This window comes from Squalius cephalus (genome assembly GCF_949319135.1).
Source record: "Squalius cephalus genome assembly, chromosome: 24".
NCBI lineage: Eukaryota > Metazoa > Chordata > Actinopteri > Cypriniformes > Leuciscidae > Squalius > Squalius cephalus.
Window position 1 is genome coordinate 3,882,540 of NC_137145.1, and position 19,374 is coordinate 3,901,913.

General features: G+C 36.7%; 1 protein-coding gene across 1 annotated transcript in view; it reads right to left on the minus strand.

The window, feature by feature from the left end:
• LOC307152503 (myosin-IIIb) overlaps positions 1–19,374 on the minus strand; it is a 44,570-nt gene that overhangs the window by 22,781 nt on the left and 2,415 nt on the right. Inside the window, exons 4-15 of the mRNA XM_079861209.1 lie at positions 19,139–19,241; positions 9,699–9,801; positions 9,401–9,557; positions 6,458–6,560; positions 6,129–6,254; positions 2,981–3,089; positions 2,782–2,898; positions 1,942–2,042; positions 1,456–1,542; positions 873–938; positions 302–415; positions 1–81 (exon numbers count right to left, since the gene is read on the minus strand). The exon at positions 1–81 is cut by the window's left edge and continues 31 nt beyond it. Coding sequence (XP_079717335.1) covers positions 1–81; positions 302–415; positions 873–938; positions 1,456–1,542; positions 1,942–2,042; positions 2,782–2,898; positions 2,981–3,089; positions 6,129–6,254; positions 6,458–6,560; positions 9,401–9,557; positions 9,699–9,801; positions 19,139–19,241 — 1,267 coding nt within the window. The remainder of the gene's footprint in view (positions 82–301; positions 416–872; positions 939–1,455; positions 1,543–1,941; positions 2,043–2,781; positions 2,899–2,980; positions 3,090–6,128; positions 6,255–6,457; positions 6,561–9,400; positions 9,558–9,698; positions 9,802–19,138; positions 19,242–19,374) is intronic.

Here is a 19,374-nt window from a genome sequence, read left to right on the forward strand (position 1 = left end):
GCTGTTGATGAAGAGCTCACGAATGTTGGCTGGTATTGTGTCCCGGTTTTTCTCAAGGAAACCGCTTGCATTGTATTGCACCTTAACAGACCACAAAAAGACATTTCATGCAGGAATAATAGACACAGTATGAAGACAAACACCCTTATTAATCCATCTGCTCTAGGAAAAATTGCACACAATCATTTAATTATTAACCAGCACTACAATACAGATTACATTCTTTGTTGGCATCTAAATGAAGTCACTAATCAGGTGACTTGTTAGGTTAAGTAATGATGACGGTGGTTTGTAGACTCACCTTCCCAGCGTAGTGCACAATAGTGAACAGAGGGGTGTGGTTTCGCACAACCTCAAAGTTGGGAGCCGCTTTAAATTTGCTGTTCAACTTATCAACAAAATCTCGGTCAGTGGCCTGTGGGTGCAAAAACGGTCACAAGCACATAAACATTATGTTTTTAACTGCTATGCTTGAGATTCACTACTCTCTCACAACAAATGTAGTCACATGACTGTATATGGAACAGAGTGAATGCTATCCGAGTAAAATTGTCTCCACCGTACAAATATATTAAATGGGGATGGAATGAAAATTAGCATAAAATGGGTGGGATTTGAAAAAAAAAATGCATATACTAATAATTTAATTATTTGTATTTTTTTTTCATTTTATTTATATTTATATATAATTTTAAAGAGATTGCAATACTTAAATTAACCGATTTAAATTACTACACATTTAGGTTTACAAGTATGTCTAAAGCAGATGCTTTGATAAAAGCATTGGATAAAAATATTTTTAATGCGGTTCAATGGAGGATTTGGCAACATGTTTTCTCTTAGTGTCTCAGGTTTCAGCTGGCAACACATACCTGAGGAAAGGCACTTTGCTCATCCAGTAGAGAGAGAATCCCGATGGGTTTCGTGAGGAACAGGTCCTGAAACGGGAATAAACCTGGCGTGAGTGAATGAGTTTTCCATGCTGACAAGCTGAACAGGCTTTTCTAGCTGACGGCACTGTAGAATAATGTTACACTACAGGATACGCCGTGTTTGAGAGTTGTAGGTTGAATGCTACATGAACGTGACATACATGCAAGTCTGCAGCTTTCAAAACAGGCGGTTGCTGAGTTCCCATAATTACAGGGCAGAGTTCATATTTACAGAGCAGATCGGCCCAGGAATCTCACGTGAGGTGAAAACAAGTTTCAAGCAAAGACCACAGTTTCCTTTAGTTTCCAAGGATCTGGGTCAGAATGCATGCAGAAATTTGAGAGAGATTCTCAAAGCTACGTGTCCTGCTCTGTCAGCACTTCCTGTGTTTGGGATTTACCACACGGCCGTCAGCCAAACGCAGAGCTCGGGTGTATTTTTGGAGTCGGAGAGAAGGAAAAATGGGGAAAAAAGTTGGAGAGAGAGCAGGACAATCACAGAGGGTGAAGGACGTAGACATACCAGTATGGGCTTGTTGTCCTTGTAGGTTATGGTCTCCCATGTGATGCCTTCCTCTTTATATTCTTTCTGCTCCATCAGAAAAATGTGCTAAGAGGGAAATGACATGGAAAATGTGATCATCAGATTCATGGAGTGGCAAATCAAGTCCTGTTGAAAGAATCGGCAGTGACCATGATCGAATGTGGCATTTAAATGGTTCGTAACATCTGCTGCCTTGAGTTTTCCACACTACAGCCACATATATCTTCAAGATATTATGAGACACGCTACATGAGTGTAAAGTTAAAATGACCACGTTTTCTTATTTGTATTTTTTTTGTTGCCATTTTACTGACAAAGAAAGTCCAAGATGAGACTTCAAATCAAATTTCAGTTGTAAACATGTCAGCATGTGCACTTGCCAAACCATGTCTGTCTTTTTGTTTCATGAAATAGGCTTCCCTATATAAATATCAAACTCATAATAAAGCACTATGAAGGACTTACATGGTTGAAGAAGTACTGGAGCTGTTCGTTAGCCAGATTGATGCAGATCTGCTCAAACCGGTTCACAGCGAAGTTCTCGAAACCAAAGATGTCAAGTATTCCTGTATAAAGAAAGAAAGAGAAAACCTCAATGTCACATATCTTAGGTAAGAAATTGTTGTGCTCTAAATTGACAAAAAAATCCTCTACATCTTCATCAGTTTCACAACACAACCAAATACAGAAACGCGCTGCAAATAACACAGACCACAACGGAAATGTTTCCAGGGGAACCGAATAAGTGACGAACAAGTGAAATTTGTACAATGTAACTGATGTATAGATTAATTATTTTCCCTCATGTTCTTTTTCGCCATATTTTTTATTTATTTATTTTAGTTTTCAGCTCATTGTTCTTTTCTCATTTGTATTCTGATGACATTGAACATATTGTTAATACATTTTTTATGTTGTATACAAAGTTGTATGTCATTAACATGTTATCTCTGTATGTTTTGATAAACAACATTTGTGTATGTCATCTCTGTAAAGTTAAAATAAATGAATTAAAATAAAATAAAATAAAAAGTTGAGCTGTAAGCAAGTCCCAGCCGGGTTAGTCACTTATTGGGTTCCCCTGAAAACATGTGGTCTGTGTTATTTGCAGCGCGTTTCTGTATTTGGTTTTGTTGTGAGTATTTGTAGCACACGCGTGTTGTGAAACTGATGAGGATGTTTTCTTAATGTGCAGGTGTTTTTTCTTTTTTGCATGTGTTTTTTTCAGTTGCAGTGCGTTGAGCTCTCTCGGCCACCGTAGCAAAGTGAAAGTGAGACTGTGAACTTATGAACTGGTATATTTACCTATTTCATTAAGCTCCACGTCATAATCTACTTTAGGAGCAAGCTGCTCGTTGATTTTACTGACGATCCATCCGAAGACGCGACCGTAGGCCACTTTAGCGATGGAATCTCTGGCATCTGAAATGATCATTTAAAACAGATGCTCATCAACATGAAAAGTGTCAAACACACCAGTGATATCACACTGATGATGTGGTACCTTCAGCCTGCTGCTGGTTGTGGAGTCGCTGGATGGCCTCTCCTCGCGTCACTGACGTGGTGCAGGTCAGACTCTTCAGTAAATCCTCTTCCTGAACGCCAAACTGACCCTGGTCACAGAAACAAACACACAAAATGCTTCTTTTATTGTGGTTTTCCAAAGGTTTTAGCCAAGAAGGATGCGTTTCTCCTAGGGCTGCATGATTAATAAAAATAAAACCGAAATCGCGGTATGGCTTAATGCGATTATCATATCACAAAGGCTGTGATTTAATTATAAATCGACTGCATGCTGCATGAGTGAAGTTCATTGACATGCGAGCAGCTCATTCACAGATGTTGCCTCTAGGTGTTTATATCCAAAGTTGGCAATTTAACTCATGCGCAAAATTGGAATATTGCATGAAACATTTGCGAATAAAGCAGCGTTTCCATCCCATATGTTCAAGAGAAGAAAATTACAGGACACATTAAGACTGATAAGACTTTTACGACCAAGAAAGAGTCTGCAGAGAGTTGTGACGCTCACTTAATTCTTGCTGAGAAGGAGAAATAAACTCTTTTAATCCTATATATATTCTATATATAACCACTTGAGAAATGTATAAACATGCATCTAATTTTCCCATCTCATGATTTTCCTTTTATGTGGTTTATGTATGCATTCTCTCTTTTAAACTCGTTTGGATTAATGTTTCAGACTTGATGTTTCAGCATGTCTCTGCATCTGCTCTGAGTTTGGGTCACTTTACAGTGCATTTAAAAAAGAAAACATGCACCAACCATCTTTCCGTACTTAATAATAATACGTTTTAATTATACTGTATAGCGTCTTTCCATTGCAATTACATTTGTTTTCCTCAGAATTGTGCAGCCCTGGTTTCTCCCAAAAAGTGCATACACACCTGAGGTTAGATTCGTGATTCTTTTAAAGGAATGTTATTTTAGAAAAATAACAACAATGAATGCTGAACATGTGCTGTCAGCTAAATCACATTGTGCAATGCGAACAGACCAAATTAATTGTGCTACCAAAAAACACACACACAAAAAAAACAGACCCTGCCATTTTGAAAGAACAATGACTAGTCAAATGTGACCAAGACGTAAATGTCATACAGGAAAGGTCACGTTAATTTGTCTATTTAGATGCTGGGGGCCATTGTGGACACATGGACCGGATTGGGCAAATTAGATTTGAAGTGCCTTTTGTTGTACCAATGTATATAAGTTAAAGTACGCCACAGTAGATTTGATAAATGGAAATCGCCCTGTGTCAGGGAAATGCAGCGTGCTACTACTAACTCCCCCATACGTGTTAGGGCGACTAATGGAGTCTAAACATAGCCACTTCTGGCCTTTCTGCGCTGTGTGTCTTATCGTAAAAGGCCAGATGTAGGCGGACCCACGCCTCCTTTAGTTTGCCCTTAAAAGAGTTTCTTTGTGTGCACACAGGCTGTAATTCACCTGATTAAACAGTAGGGAGGTCGAGGTGACGCTGGGACTGTGGGCTAACATTCATCTCCTGAGAAAACCTCGACTTTTTTAATTCAAGCGTCACTACTACTGTTGCTCATGGTTTGGCGTCAGTGATGTGGACAAATCTATAGCACTAAATAAGTTCTGCATGTGCGTCATCCTTAAGTGATTTCTTAAATCATGCATGTTATTGAGGAGAGTGTGCTGCTACTTTACTATGTTATCTGACACACTCTTTTCACCTGCTGGACCAGAAAACAGCTGAAAGAAAAGAAAAAAAACAACTCAAAACTATGGGTGAGAAAATCATGCAGTTTGTTTTTTCCCTGTGAATAACCACACTAGCAACAACATGCTTAAATTACTCAGAACACCTTAGTAATGCCACAGCAACGACATAGCACATGCATGTGAAAAAAGCTCCAGCATTGACGAATCTATGCACCCCGAGTCAGTAAAGCACAGTGATTTTATCTTTATTTTTCCCAGTTTTTTGGAAACAATTTTATTTATATATATATAAATTGCTCACGGTTCAGTTTGTATCACAGTTTTAGGGTCACGGTTTCAGTATGGTTCGGTTTGTGCTATGTTCAGGGAAAAAAGGATTACTGTCAAATAAAAATAAAATAAGAACAAATAATCTAACTACAAGCAACAGCACAAATAAATATAATAGAGCAAAGATAGTAATAATATAAACAGTGCTTTTCAGTTTTTTCAATCCTTATTAAAGTTACAAAAGATATTAAATCCAGAGCTGTGAGTGATTTCCTTGTCTTTTGTTGTTTGATAAACATTAAAAACACAGTATACACATACATACATATATATATATATATATAAAAAATGCACACAAAATTAGCTAGGCAACGAAATATTTAAAAGATGAACATAATTTAGGGATACGCGATATAAAAAAAAATGTGTTGTTTTCAAAAGCAAAAAAGGGGGGGGGGGGTTTGCTTTGCTTCATAGGGCAGCAAATTTGTCCAAAATGTTTATTATAATAATAATAATTATTATTATTAAGTAAAAATATTAAACAAAACATAATTATTACTACTATTATTATTACTACAACTATTATTATTAATGTAATATTTCACTGTAAAATCAATATTTATGGCTGTCACAAATTCTTCATTTTCAAACATTTTCATTTCAAAACGAAACATTTTAATTTTCATTTAATTTTCTCTGCTCTGAGACACTGAAAACACCAAATCACGAGCTGCTTGTGTGTAAACGAACACAGTGCTGCGCTTCACTCTGAAACACGCAGCGCATATATTTATTCAACTAAATCACAGCTTTTGTGAATTGATAACCGCACTAAGCCATATCGCGATTTTCACGACTTTTCCAGACCATAATTTGCTTTTTTGGGAAATGCAGCCCAGGTTCATCAACTATATTCCTTTGTCTATTTCATGCATCAGTACAAGCATTTGCACCGCAAGGTCTGCTGAAGCTTTCAGAGTTTGAGATTCAAACTCTTCTTTCCGTTTGTCTTCACACTTGTACACTAAAAAACAGCACTGTTGTTAAAAATGCATTTTATAGTGTGTGAGAGCTGTCACATCTACTGCCGAGTGTCATGATGACCTGTGAATTGTGACCAGTTCGGTGTTGCCACACATCTGCAAGAAGTGCAACAGGAAACTCACTGCAGTAGCTTTTAACCAGCCGCGTGACGTCTCTGACACCTTCAGAGCGTCGTTGTCTGTTGTTTCAAAGGTGATGTTCCCCAGGGACAGAATGCCAGCTAGAATAGTCATCATGTCCACCTTTTCCTACAAACGAGATGATGTGTATGTGTATGTGAAAATAGTATCCATCGTTTTGTAGTTCACCTCAATGGTACTGTGGTGTAAAAATCATTTTGAGAAGTTCAAATATTCAATATAGCATCTTATTCAATCAGTAAATCTTATTTAAAGTTGTAGATGAGGCATTTATTCAAACCACAGGACACTACAGTGAGTTTAGTTCTTACCTGCTCTTCAAATCCCACCATGTCCATGGCGTTACACACCTCAGCATATTTCACACGCCAGGCTTGCACATCGCCTTCCTTCCCAAACCTGCCATTCAAATAACTGACAAGAACAAAAATATTTAAGCCTAGTAGCCTACTGCTAGTTTTTTAGGAATTCATATTGTGTTGTGGGTCAGTTTGAAATGCTGGATGAACTATTTATTTCTTTTTGACATTTTTGTATATTTTATTAGGTCATGAATGTGCGTGCAAAGTTTCAACACAGATGTGTGTTGTAAAGAGACTGTACAAACTTTAGAAACTATGAATTGTGTTGGGGGTGAAATTGACCTCCTTTGGTTTCCATGTAATTTGCCAAAAAGCAACAGAAAACATTTACTGTAGGTTGTAAAAGGCTAAATATGAAATACATGAAAACTTTATTCAAAGACTCATCTTCTGAATCATTAAAGGAGAATTTGCTCTATTTGAGTTTAACAATTGAACAATTTTTTTGTTATATCACAATAACTAATTTGTTGTCGCACTGAAAAGAAGTGTGATAAACCATCTATATTGACAGATATCAATCTATATATAGATATTTTACCATCACAAGAGTTTGAGAACCAGACATAACAAAAAGGCAGAGGCTATTTACAAATAACAAATACCATTTAAAAGCAGAGTATGTGAGTTTCGCTGCTAGAGGTCGCTTATTCAAAACAGTAACAAAGGCAAAGCTTGATGACGCCGTGAACGGAGGTGAAGACAGGGGTTAAAGCAAAAGAAAACTATTTTGACTGAATTTTTCCTCGGCCAAACCCCATTCCACAGCATGTCACACACCCAGTTTAAGAGCAGTTTCTTCTCCTTCTTGTAATTAGGAGTATAGTGCATACATGCTTTACCTTCACAAATGAAATACTCAAAGAACATTTGCATTTAAAGTCGACAGGAAATCAAAATTGACCTTATTTACTTTATTGGCGCATATTACTAGTCTTGTGGTGAACAATTAATCCGTGCAAGTTAATACACAGAAAATAACTGTTTGGCGTGGTCAGGGGCGTAGGACAAGATCCCGGGCCCTATGCATAGGCAGTCCTCATGTTCCTCAAATCCAAAGAGGAGGAAATCTGTTGCTACACTCCCTGATGTGACAGTTTCTGAAACTGAGGGCCATGTGTTTCACAATGTTAAGATCTGCTTCTACTAAATCTGACAAATATAATGTTGACATGATATGTAGCTACCGATGAGCTACCTATGACACTGATTAGCCTATTATTGCTAATTTTAGATATTATAGCCTATTGATTTAAAATTAAACATGTTTCAAATATTTCCCTTTTAACTGGGAAATACGTCACAACACTGGAGAAAAGTCGTTTGTAACTTCCGTTCACGGGGACTTTAAAGAAAGGCCATTTTAAAATGCGTTTCTATTACTTACACACTTTATGAAATTTCAATGTTTTCAATCTAATGCTTTTACAAGACTTGACTCTTTGTGATGTAGTCATTCAAATAATTAACCATTTGCACAACTTTAACACAAGTTTTTATTTCTCAAATAATAAAAGCCAACAGAGCTTTTGCTGAAAAGTGAGCTAATATCACAAACTATAAATAATATAATATCTGTTTTTAACCTAGCCATTTTAAATAAATAATATAATGTGTAATATAAAAAGTTATGAATATAAAAAGTGTTGAAAGTTATGTTATAACGTTACACTGTGCGCTCGCTCTGTGGCTGCTATGAGACACTTGTTGCACACTGCAGTAAGCTAGACTGATATTAGAATATCATATTAATAAAACCTGGATGACTTGTGCTGCTAAATGGCATGCAATTAATTTAAAAGTATATTGTATGATGGAGAAAATCCTGTATTACTGCAACTACAAGTAAAGCTCTTTCTGATTATACTATGTTAGCCACGTGACAAAATAGTGATATCTGATTTACTTTTTGGGTACAAACATGTTACTCGCGGTAAATCAAGAAAACGAGATTCAAACAATGAGACTAAACTTGTTGTGCTATATAACAATGATTATTTTTCTGTTGATAAAGGTATCCGAATAGTTGCTCACTTGTCTAATAAAACATTATATATTAAAGCATCTTTGGTCTTTCCATGGTTTCTACAGAGGTAAAACCGGTACAATGGTTAAAATATCTAATTTCTCTGGATTTTAAACATTGTTGGAAACATTTGGGATAATGCAAGTACACAAGTCAACAAAACTATATAACACTGTGCTAGTAGGATATTTTAATACAAAAATCTTCCAAATTATGCCTTTAAACCAAGAACAATTAATATTACTATATATACTAAGTTGTATTCATTTTCACATGAGTGTGAAAATAGTCAAAACAATAAAAAACAAAGAAATGTTTTTATTTTGTGCCTATGCAGCAAATTTGAAAGATATTTGGGTTAAATGGAACCTTAAACACAATATGAGTTCATAATTTCTCATATTTTATATATTTTTAGTCTCTGACAAGCTACTAAAGAGGTTTTATGTAAAAACATGACTCTTTTTCATAGTTTTGCATAAAAAACCAATAGGGGGCATATTTGACCTCCAACACAAATGGAAAGTTACATTTAATACAATTTATAAGCTAAAATAGCTTTAAAAACGATCTAAAATTTAAACATTTATATTTTAATCCTTTCCACTCTAACGCACAACCTTGTGTAGCTTCAGACCTGGCTCATCCAATCAGATCTTAGTATCATCTGTTTTTGTATCGACCTTTTACACAATGAACACTGTACTAGGAACATGCCGTCCGTGACACAAATAGTTCAGTAGGAGGCGACGTGTGACACACCTCCAATAAACTGAACCATGGATAAAATGCTAATCTATGACATGCATCGTAAACAATGTTGCTGATCCCGTTTTCAAGAATGCATGACATCACAGATGACTCACCGGTAGTGCGTAGGATCCAGGAGGCCGTATATCTCTTTATCCTCAATGGAAATGCCCGCCAACATAAAGTAGAAGATGTGGAAGTTCTGCTCACCCTCGTCCTGGTGAACCACACGGGATTTCTCTAAGAGGTACTCGTTGATTTTGGCCCCTTTGACTACAAAGACAACAAAATTCAAGTTAATGTTCAATTGAAGACTACTGAATTGATTTATTGGTAAAGAAACACACCCAGAGGAAGCTACCAAGTTATATGATCCATTACGGTCAGAGAGAAGAGTGTTATCTTTTTACAAACCTGAAGAGTTCTGGAAGCGAAGCTGGATATATTTCCCGAAGCGACTGCTGTTGTCATTCATGACCGTCTGAGCATTTCCAAAGGCCTCGAGGAGTGGATTCACCTATTTCAACACAATCAGACACACTCATGTTAGGCAGAATATAAACAGAAAAAAAGAACCAATGCACCAAAAAAAGTTGTTCGGGAGAATGTCTACGTTTTGGTCACAACATCAATTCTCATGCTTTCATTTGTTTTTGTTTTTCATAGTTTTCTTACCAAAAATGTAAGAGCGTGTAAATACTGTTGAGGAACATTGGGGGCCTCATTTATAAAAAAAAAAAAATACAAAAAAATAAAGTATGACAGAAAGCTGGGCGTACAGATATTTCCACACAAAACTTGGCATTTATCAATATGGACGCGAGCAGTGGCTGTGATCAAATCTCACGTCAGGGGCCGGTTTCACAAAGCTATTTTAGACCGGTCTATAGTGTTAGACAAGTCTAAAGTTTGCTCATAGACTAGTCTAATGCAAGTTAGACTGTTTCACAAAAATAAAGACTGACTTAATTTAGACCAAAAAAATTAGACACCTTAACCCCAGGCTAACTTACAGTGCTATGCATACGTTTAGACACCCATGCTAAAGTTGACTAAAAAGAGGAATAAAAAATATTTTTTTGGAAATTGAACTTAATGCCTTAATTAAAAAAATTAGGAAAAATCCAACCTTTAAGGACACCAATTTTCTTTGATTGGCATGGGGTACTTTCCATAAGATCATCTCTCAATGCAAATCAAACTAGCTATTAGGCTAACTGAAATAAAACCATGCCAATCTCTAGGTGTGGTGAAGGCTATGTGATGATGTGGGGATATTTTAATTCCAAAGGCCAAGGGAACTTTATCAGGATGCATAGTATCCTGGATCCATGAAGTAACTGGCCTTTAAAAATAAAAATCTGCCTGCCTCTATGGGAATTTAACATAGGGGTGTACAGACTTATGCACCCTGTATTTTAAGGAAGAACATTTATTTATTTACGATACATTATTCATTCACAAAGAAAATTGGTGTCCTTAAAGGTTGGATTTTTCCTAATTTTTTTAATTAAGGCATTAAGTTCAATTTCCAAAAGATGATTTTTTATTCCTCTTTTTAGTCAACTTTAGCATGGGTGTCTAAACTTATGCATAGCACTGTAGGTCTAAGACTCTATAGCCGCTTTCCGACCAAGTAGTTATAGGAACTTAGTTATAGGAACGGTCCACTTCTAAACAGTTCTATGAACTACTCTCCCCCAAACTCGGTTTTGCTGTTTGCATTCGCACTGGCCAAGTGGCCATAGGAACTGGTAGGAGGGGTAAGGGAGTGACGCAAGCACGGTGACTTATTTTGACGGCGCGACAGACCTTTATTTTGGCGGCGCTGAGAACGCCAGAGCAAACAATGCTCGTATTCTCTGTGTTTATTAGTTAACAATCTGTCTAACAGTACTGTTTAATATCTTATTAGATAGAACTGTTATAGAAAGTAGACAGTATATGAAAAAAAGGTTATTAGCCTATGCCGTGTAGTTGATGTCCAGTGTTGCTAGCTGGGCAGAAATACATAATCATGTTTGACTTGGTCCCCTCAAAGTTGCGTTGGATTTTCTCTTCAGCATAAAGGTTTAGAGGCCCATCTATCACTGTTTTCCATGTTTGTATAGTTAGTTTCTGGAGTAAATATAGGCTATAATCTGTGTGTTTACATTCTAGCTGTTTTAAAAATGGCGGGTGCTGGTGTTCCACGTGCGTTCGACCAATCAGCGTACACTAACGTCACGGGTAGTTCCTATAGTGCTGGTTTAGACCGACTCTGAAGTAGGAGCTAAATTAGTTCCTCCAAATGGAGTTCCTAGAACTAAAATCGTTCCTAGTTCCTGTGGTGCGAACACGCCGACATCCGGCTACTTTAGCCAATAGTTCTAGGAACTGTGAAAAGGTTCCTCCGGTCGGAAAGCGGCTTATGTTACATTGGCAACCAGCAGTAACAATCAGTTACATTAAAAACAGCCAAAAGAAAAGGGGAAATGGCTCATAATTTGTGGTTTGCTGACGGCGTTATGGAGAGAGCTATGAGAAGGGAATATTTCCTCTTAAATATTTATTTTTTGGCATCTTGTACCATGTTTTTGTATCTTTTCTGTACGTCTTTAACGCTCCGCTCAACGGTCGGATTAACGCTGTTAACTGTCGTAGCAATCTTTTTCCAAATTAAACATTTCTTCTTGTTACTACATTCTCCGCTAATTTTCCCAAGTAAAATGTCCTTGTAACTGTTATACTCCTCCAACAAACACATGTTTTCCGCTGGGGGTAAACTGCACTGAGCGGTTGAATGCGCTTACTCGATCAGCCATGTTTTTTGTTTTGAAAAGTGTCTTATTTTACCCAGAATGCATTGCAGTGTAGTCCTACTTAAGATATTCAGTCTTAAGTGCTTTGTGCAACGGTCTGATGTCTATCTGAAGTCTGACTATCTACTATATCTAAGCCATAGTCAAAGTCTATCTTTGTGAAACCGGCCCCTGGTCTCAGCTCAAGTACGCAACTTTTTGAATTAGCATGAATTTGTGTGAAGCATAAATCTGGCGGATAATTGTAATGAGAGCATATTCTTCATTTAGATTATTTTCCTGAAGTTCATTAATCGATCATTAAACGTTAAATGACTAGATTATGTCAAATTAAAATTATAGATGGGTGTCTATGACCCACTAAAAATACCACAAATGTTTTTTTTTTTAGGGGTTTAGCTAGCAGCATAAACAACAGAACATGAGGATTCACACCGTCACATCACGCACCTGCAGCGCAGAATAAAAACTGAATAAAATGAACTAGTCCTATATAAAATGAATAAAATAAATAGGACTACACAATATATTTCACTTAATTAATTAACAGATTAACAAAAGGAAGGAAAAAAAAGTAGTATAAAAAGTATATAAAAGTAGTATAAGCTACGCTAGTTTTTGTGACACACAAATTATTATTTATTTTCTTAAATCCAAATGATCGCGCAGTTTATTTTAGTTTAACATAGAGCAAGAATGAAAAATAAGTAGTTATAAATTATGTTCTGAATACCATTAAATTTGAAGAATTTGTTTTTGAGTGTGGAGAAAATAGCCTAGTTTATAGTGTTTATAATGTTTGTAAATGATTCGTGTTATTTACCGGTATTGAATATACATATAAATTAATATAATTGTTAGGTTTTTTGGAGTTAGATCAATTTCTCTTTCATGAGATTTCTTCCTCTTCTTGCCCCGGTTACGTTTCTCCCCAGTTGTAAACTCTAGGGGCGAGGCTTTTAAAGCGTGACTTTTTAGGGGTGTGATATTCAAATGACGATTGTTTTCAGCCGCCACATTTATCAACGTACAATCATTCGTACGATGGGATTGGCAGCATAAGAATGTTTCATAAATCACACGTGAACCCGGTCGTAAGAGGATTTTCTCTTTTCTACGTTAGATTGATAAATGAGTCTTAAAGGTGCATTGCGCAAGTCTCTGAGTTTTTGCAGAACTATGCCCCCTCTGGCGACAAGCGAAACTGCAACCAGAGGTGTGCACGCTCATGGACCACACGCATGTGTCTTTGTCTTACGTACGTGGAGTTTGCGTTGGGGTTTGGAATCGACTACAAGCCGGTCTCTTTGAATCCATCTTCTACTTTTGTTGCTCGAGTTGTCTTCGCTGATTCGGAGAATGGCGGCGAATACACAAACCAGCCAGACATAGCCAGGTGAGCGTGAACGCGCATGACGTCACGCCCAGTCTCAAATTCGGTCCCGAATCCCTCTTATTTATTTTACTGTACAGGATTATAGAGGCAATCGCAGTGATCAGAGAATTGCTCATTCAGCCCATCAGGCAATTGTTTAAGCATGTATGAGTTAGAAAAACGGGTATTTTTAACATGAAATGTTGCGCAATGCACCTTTAAAGGGATAGTTCCCCCAAAAAATAATTACTCACCCTCATGTCGTTTGTAGTGGGAATTTTAAAAACTAATCAAAACCTAATATCTCTTTCTCTTTCCAGGCCTAACATTTAATATTTGAAAATAATTATGTATCAGCAGTATTTTTTGGGCAAGGTTGTTGTCTCAATAAGGATTGGAAACTCTAAAGATATCCTGGCTAGACAGTTATTCTACATTTAATAGTATCATGATATATTGAGTAATCGACGATGAAATAACACTGAATTACCAACCCCATGATTTTGCTGATTTTTTCTGACTCAGACGATTGTAACATCTAAATCTGCTTTGCCAGTAACAGAGTGTGGGTGGATGCTGTTTTGCACAAATTGAACCAATAAAATACAAGAAAACTGACACAATGATCCCGAGTAGTATGAACTGTTGTATTTTTGATGAAGCTGAGATTCTCTGAGATTGTCATGAAAACTCCCGGCTGATTAATTAAAGCATATTCAAGTGCAAATGCTGGACTCTGTTTGATCTTTGCTGCGCAGACACTAGAGATCTTACAATTCACAAGTGATAGTGTTAGAGACGTCATCCGAATCAAAGCCAGTTGTCGACTGTGGACGCAGTGCTAGAGTACAAATATTATTAGTGTTGACTGGAGACGCCCCAGGTAAACTTAGGTTAGGTGCGTAGGGAAAATCAACAACACGATCCAAACCCATAAGACTTTCGTTCACCACACAAATGAAGATCTTTTTGATGAAATTTGAGAGTTTTCCATCCCTCCATTGACAGCCTAACCAACTATCACTTTCAAGGTCCAGAAAGGTAGTAAAGACATCATTAAAGTAATCCATGTGACTCCAGTGGTTTAACCTCAATTATATGAAGCGACGCAAAATAAACGATTTACCCCTTTTATTTACGAAATATGAATCTCCAACGCACATTCACGAGAGCACTACGACACATGCGTGTTGTGTTGACACGAGAGTAGACGCTGTCGTGTGAATGCGTGCCGGAGATTAATATTTTGTAAAAAAAGTGGTAAATTATGTTTTTCTGCACAGACAAAACACTCGCGTCACTTCATAAAATTTAGGTTATTCCACTGGAGTCACATGGATAACTTTAATGATGTCTTTACTACCTTTCTGGGCCTTGAAAGTGGTAGTTGCTTAGGCATTTTTGGGTGAAACTGTGTTCCCTTTAAACATCAAATTCTTCCAAGAGCAAATGATCTTTTGATTTTATAGTTCTATACTCTTATATGTAAACTATTGACTCATTTGTTTTTGTTTTTAGGAAGGAATTTTAGGATTAATTTTACCTGAGAACAATTTTATTCAAAATATAACTATTCTGATCTATGAAAGAGCAATAAGACTTTCCTCTGGGACCATTTAGACAACTTTGGCCATGAACCAAAAGCAAAAGAAAACTGGGAATCTTGACTGCTGAATCTCTGCTTTGTCCTGGAGATACTAAAACTAGTTATTCTGCTTTAGGAGGCGAGAACAAAGTTTGCACACAAACACACACGCCTCCATGCAAACATACAGTATGAAAACAGAAAATATTCTTCAAGATATGAGTCTTAAAGCCTTAAAGCACCTCACACATTCTAGGGACAGGATGTTGAAATGTGTTATAAGGAAGCATCTGCAAAAAAAGAGAAGTCACATCGAGCAAAGATCACCAACTCCATGCGCAAACGGGGGTCAAAGTGCATCACACCTTGATCGGGTAATATCACAGCAAGATTTTCCTGAATCACATTGGCGGATCAACCATTCTGGCTGATGCAATTCTCTAGAGAGTCAAGGTCACTTCCTAAACTTCTCAGATGTCTCTCTGAACTCCCCCAGACATCCGGTCTTACTGAGAGTACTGTGAGACAAGGGAAAATGTTAATACACATTTGTAAAGGTTTGGGAACCTTTGTGAACACTTTGGCAGTCTGAGTGCTCAGACATGTCAAAATCTTGGCTTAACCAACTACCTATTTGTCTGACCAATGGCAGACAGATGAAGTGTTTAGGAAACACTTAAACGCTCAAACTTAAATGTTAACAGAGCATCCTTATGTTTTAGTATTATTAGCATAAGCATTTTCACAAATGCGAGCCAAAACTTTTAATAGTTCCCACAATGATTGTTTATAACGTTCAAATAACGCAAACGGTACAGTCTAGAGATAAAACGTTTTCAACAAGAAGTCAACATTCGTAGAACGTCTTTAAGAACATTGTACTAACGTTCCTGGACAATTTAAGGTTGCCATAGTCAAAACCTAAAGCATTCTGACAACATTAATTTGTTTATGTAAGTGGTAGATCTATGTAAACTTATGTAAAGTAGATCTACTGTGTTAAATTGCATTTGACTGCATATTAAACACAGGGTAAAAAGATGCCATATTTCTCACTCTCTCTGCTGGTTCTGCAGACAAAGATCATGAACATGCAGGGAAAATATACGAGGGGTGGCCGTAAAAAACACAATTATAAAGACTAAGAACTAGAGGTGGGCGATACTGCAAATTTCGGTATCGATCCGATACCAAGTAAATACAGGGCCAGTATCGCCGATATCGATACCGATACCAATACTTTTTCATTTTAAAAGCATGCACTTGAACTTGTATGCACTTTCCTGTGCTAGAGCAGTGTGTCATGATTTATGAGGTGAATGCATCATTAATATGCTAAATCTGAATATGTTTTCATGACTACTAAATATTTTGTGATTTGTGCTCTCAACTCGCCTGTAATTAGTCAGTGACTTTTACAAAACTACCCTAATTATAGTAAATGCACTTTTGTTCACTAGCCTACTGTTCAAAAGTTTGGGGTCTGTAAGATTTTTAATTCTCTTCTGCATTTATTTTATCAAAAATACAGTAAAAACTGTAATATTACAATTTAACATAGGCAATCTGTTTTCTATGCCATAGTAAACTAATTTATTCATGTGATCAAAGCTGAATTTTCGGCATCATTACTCCAGTCATGATGATATTTCATTTTAATATGCTGATTTGCTGGTCAGGAAACATTTCTTATTATTATTAATGTTGAAAACAGTTTCATATTTTTGTGGAAACCATGATACATTTTATGCAACATTATTTGATGAACAAAGTTGAAAGAACAGCATTTATATGAAGTAGATTTTTTTAACAGTGAAAAACCCTTGACTGTCACTTTTGATCAATTTAATGCATCGATCCTTGTTGAATAAAAATATTAATTTCATTAAAAAATCTTACTGACGTCAACATTTTGAAACGTTATGTACACTTTTGGTTTGTTTATTGCGAAATAACTCCCGATTGTTTATCTGTCATCTAAGCAAGGCTTCGTTTCCCAAACACACTGGTCCTGTGAGCTCAGCGAAGCACCAGCATCGAACGCTTTCTGTGATTGATTGGTTTCGTCTTGTATCCAAATGACTAGGAGAAAAAGTTCTCCTACACAATTATCTGCTAACATTCGCTTATTTTTTTCACTTAGAAGCTTATTTTACGCACTGAATTGCGTGATAAATTAATAAAAATGACTGGTAAAAAACACACATTTGGATCGATATTTTTATGTTCGGATCGATCCTTTTCGATACCACGTCAGTATCGATAGTATCGATACTTCAGATCGATCTGCCCACCTCTACTAAGAACTGCCTAACATATATCAATATGTGTTATTTGTGGGGTTTGAAAATAACCAGCCATCATGAATTTTCTCAAGAATCATCATGAGATTACAGAAGACACTTGTACAGTCATTTGTTCCGAAAGTTTCTCAAAACTCACTCGAAAATACATCGTCATTTACAACATTTAAGCAACTTTTTCATTTCTTCATAAATGATGCTATTAAAAAAAAAGCATTCACTCGAAAATGCATCGTCATTTACAACGTTTGAGCAACTTTTTCATTTCATCATAAATGATGCTATTAAAAAAAAAGCATTTGATGTGTCAAGAACCAGCATGATGTGTGTAACCTTTTAAGAACTAGACATTTCACTTCCTGAAAGTGCATCTCACTATAATATCAGCAAATTCATTCCATTTCAATGATCTGAAGCAACATGAGAAACTTCTATTGTTATCTTAGTTGTTTCTGGTGTTTCGACCAATCAAACCAAAAGATATGGCGTAATCGACAAATTAGACAACCTGCTGTTGAAACCAGAAATACATGACATGTGCAATGGAAACTGGATGTTTTGTAATGTGTACATTGACGCAGTGTGAATGGCAGATATAAATTTCATTGTGAGCATGACAAGAAGGAAATGTGTTTTATAGTATCAGGTACAACCTATAAAGGGAGGGTCAGAAGGCAAAACAAAAGATGATATCATATCACAACACTAAACCGAACCAGGAAAAACTGCATTTTTATGAAGGAACAAACAGAAATAACACAAAACGTGAACATCTGTTCCTCAAACCAACCCGAAACCTCAAATTACAGACAGGCGGTCAGAATATATTACAGTCGCACCCATATGAAACCGCTTGAGTATTTATGTACAATGTTTGAAGAGGACATATCAAAGAGCTTGTTCCTAAAAAAATAATAATAAATAGTCGCTAGCCTAAAATAACCTAATTTGCTACTATAAGTAAATACGTATGCATTTGATCAGATAAAACAGCCTAAGTGTCAAGGCCGATATATCAAGGCCGATTATTGGTATCAGCTGATAAGTTTTTTGCTTGGCTGATGTGTCAGAAGCTTTTAATTTGACAGCGTGTGGGACTTTTATTTTGAAAACTTCTGAGCGTCCATTCTCCGTATAACTTACGTTTACTGGCTTTTGTTTAACAATTCTGTCTAATAAATTATTGGACAGAGCTGTTAAACAAAGAAAGTCAACAGTATGCGAAAACGTTTTATAGCGTTTTCTTTTCGATTATTAGTAATAGAAAAGCAAAGGCTATAATACGTTCTCATATCGTCAGCATTCAGCAAATACACATTTATTTCATTTAAATTAAACCGTGTGAAATCATATAGACTTTATATTGGCCACCCTGCTGTCTAAAGCCATTAAAACAAATAATGGTTTATTTTAAAACCACTAGCTAAATCATAATTGTCAACTTTTAGGAACACACTACTAGCATGCACATGAACGATAATGGACTGAAAGCCACAAATCTCTGATTTCATGGACTCTTTAAGCCATTCCCAAAAACACATTATAGCAAACAAATTAAACACACCCCATGTACCCACCATTTGAATATGTCAGAAACCACATGTGTCTTTGAAACACATACACACCAAGCAGGGTGGGGTGCAGTTTCAACTTCCTCTCTGTAAATCAAACACCCGACCACCTGAACGCAGCGGGAAATCTCAACACGCATCACGTCTCGTTGATGTATCTGTGCAAACCTGGTGGCTTTATTCAAATGAAGGCTGGCAGATGCACCTGACAGGACTTACCTGCAGGATCTGCTGCTCTAGCTGAGAGTTGGCCTTGCACAGCTCCATGATGTGTCTCAGAAGCAGTTTGGTGCTCTCGGTTTTACCCGCGCCGCTCTCACCACTGCGGGACAAACAGATACAACGTGTTAAACTGTAATACAATGGTGTTACAAAGGCTAGTGCTATTGGACAGTCTTACAAAAGGGTAATTCAAGTGCATCTAGATACAAGAGCAAAGAAAAACATAGACAAAA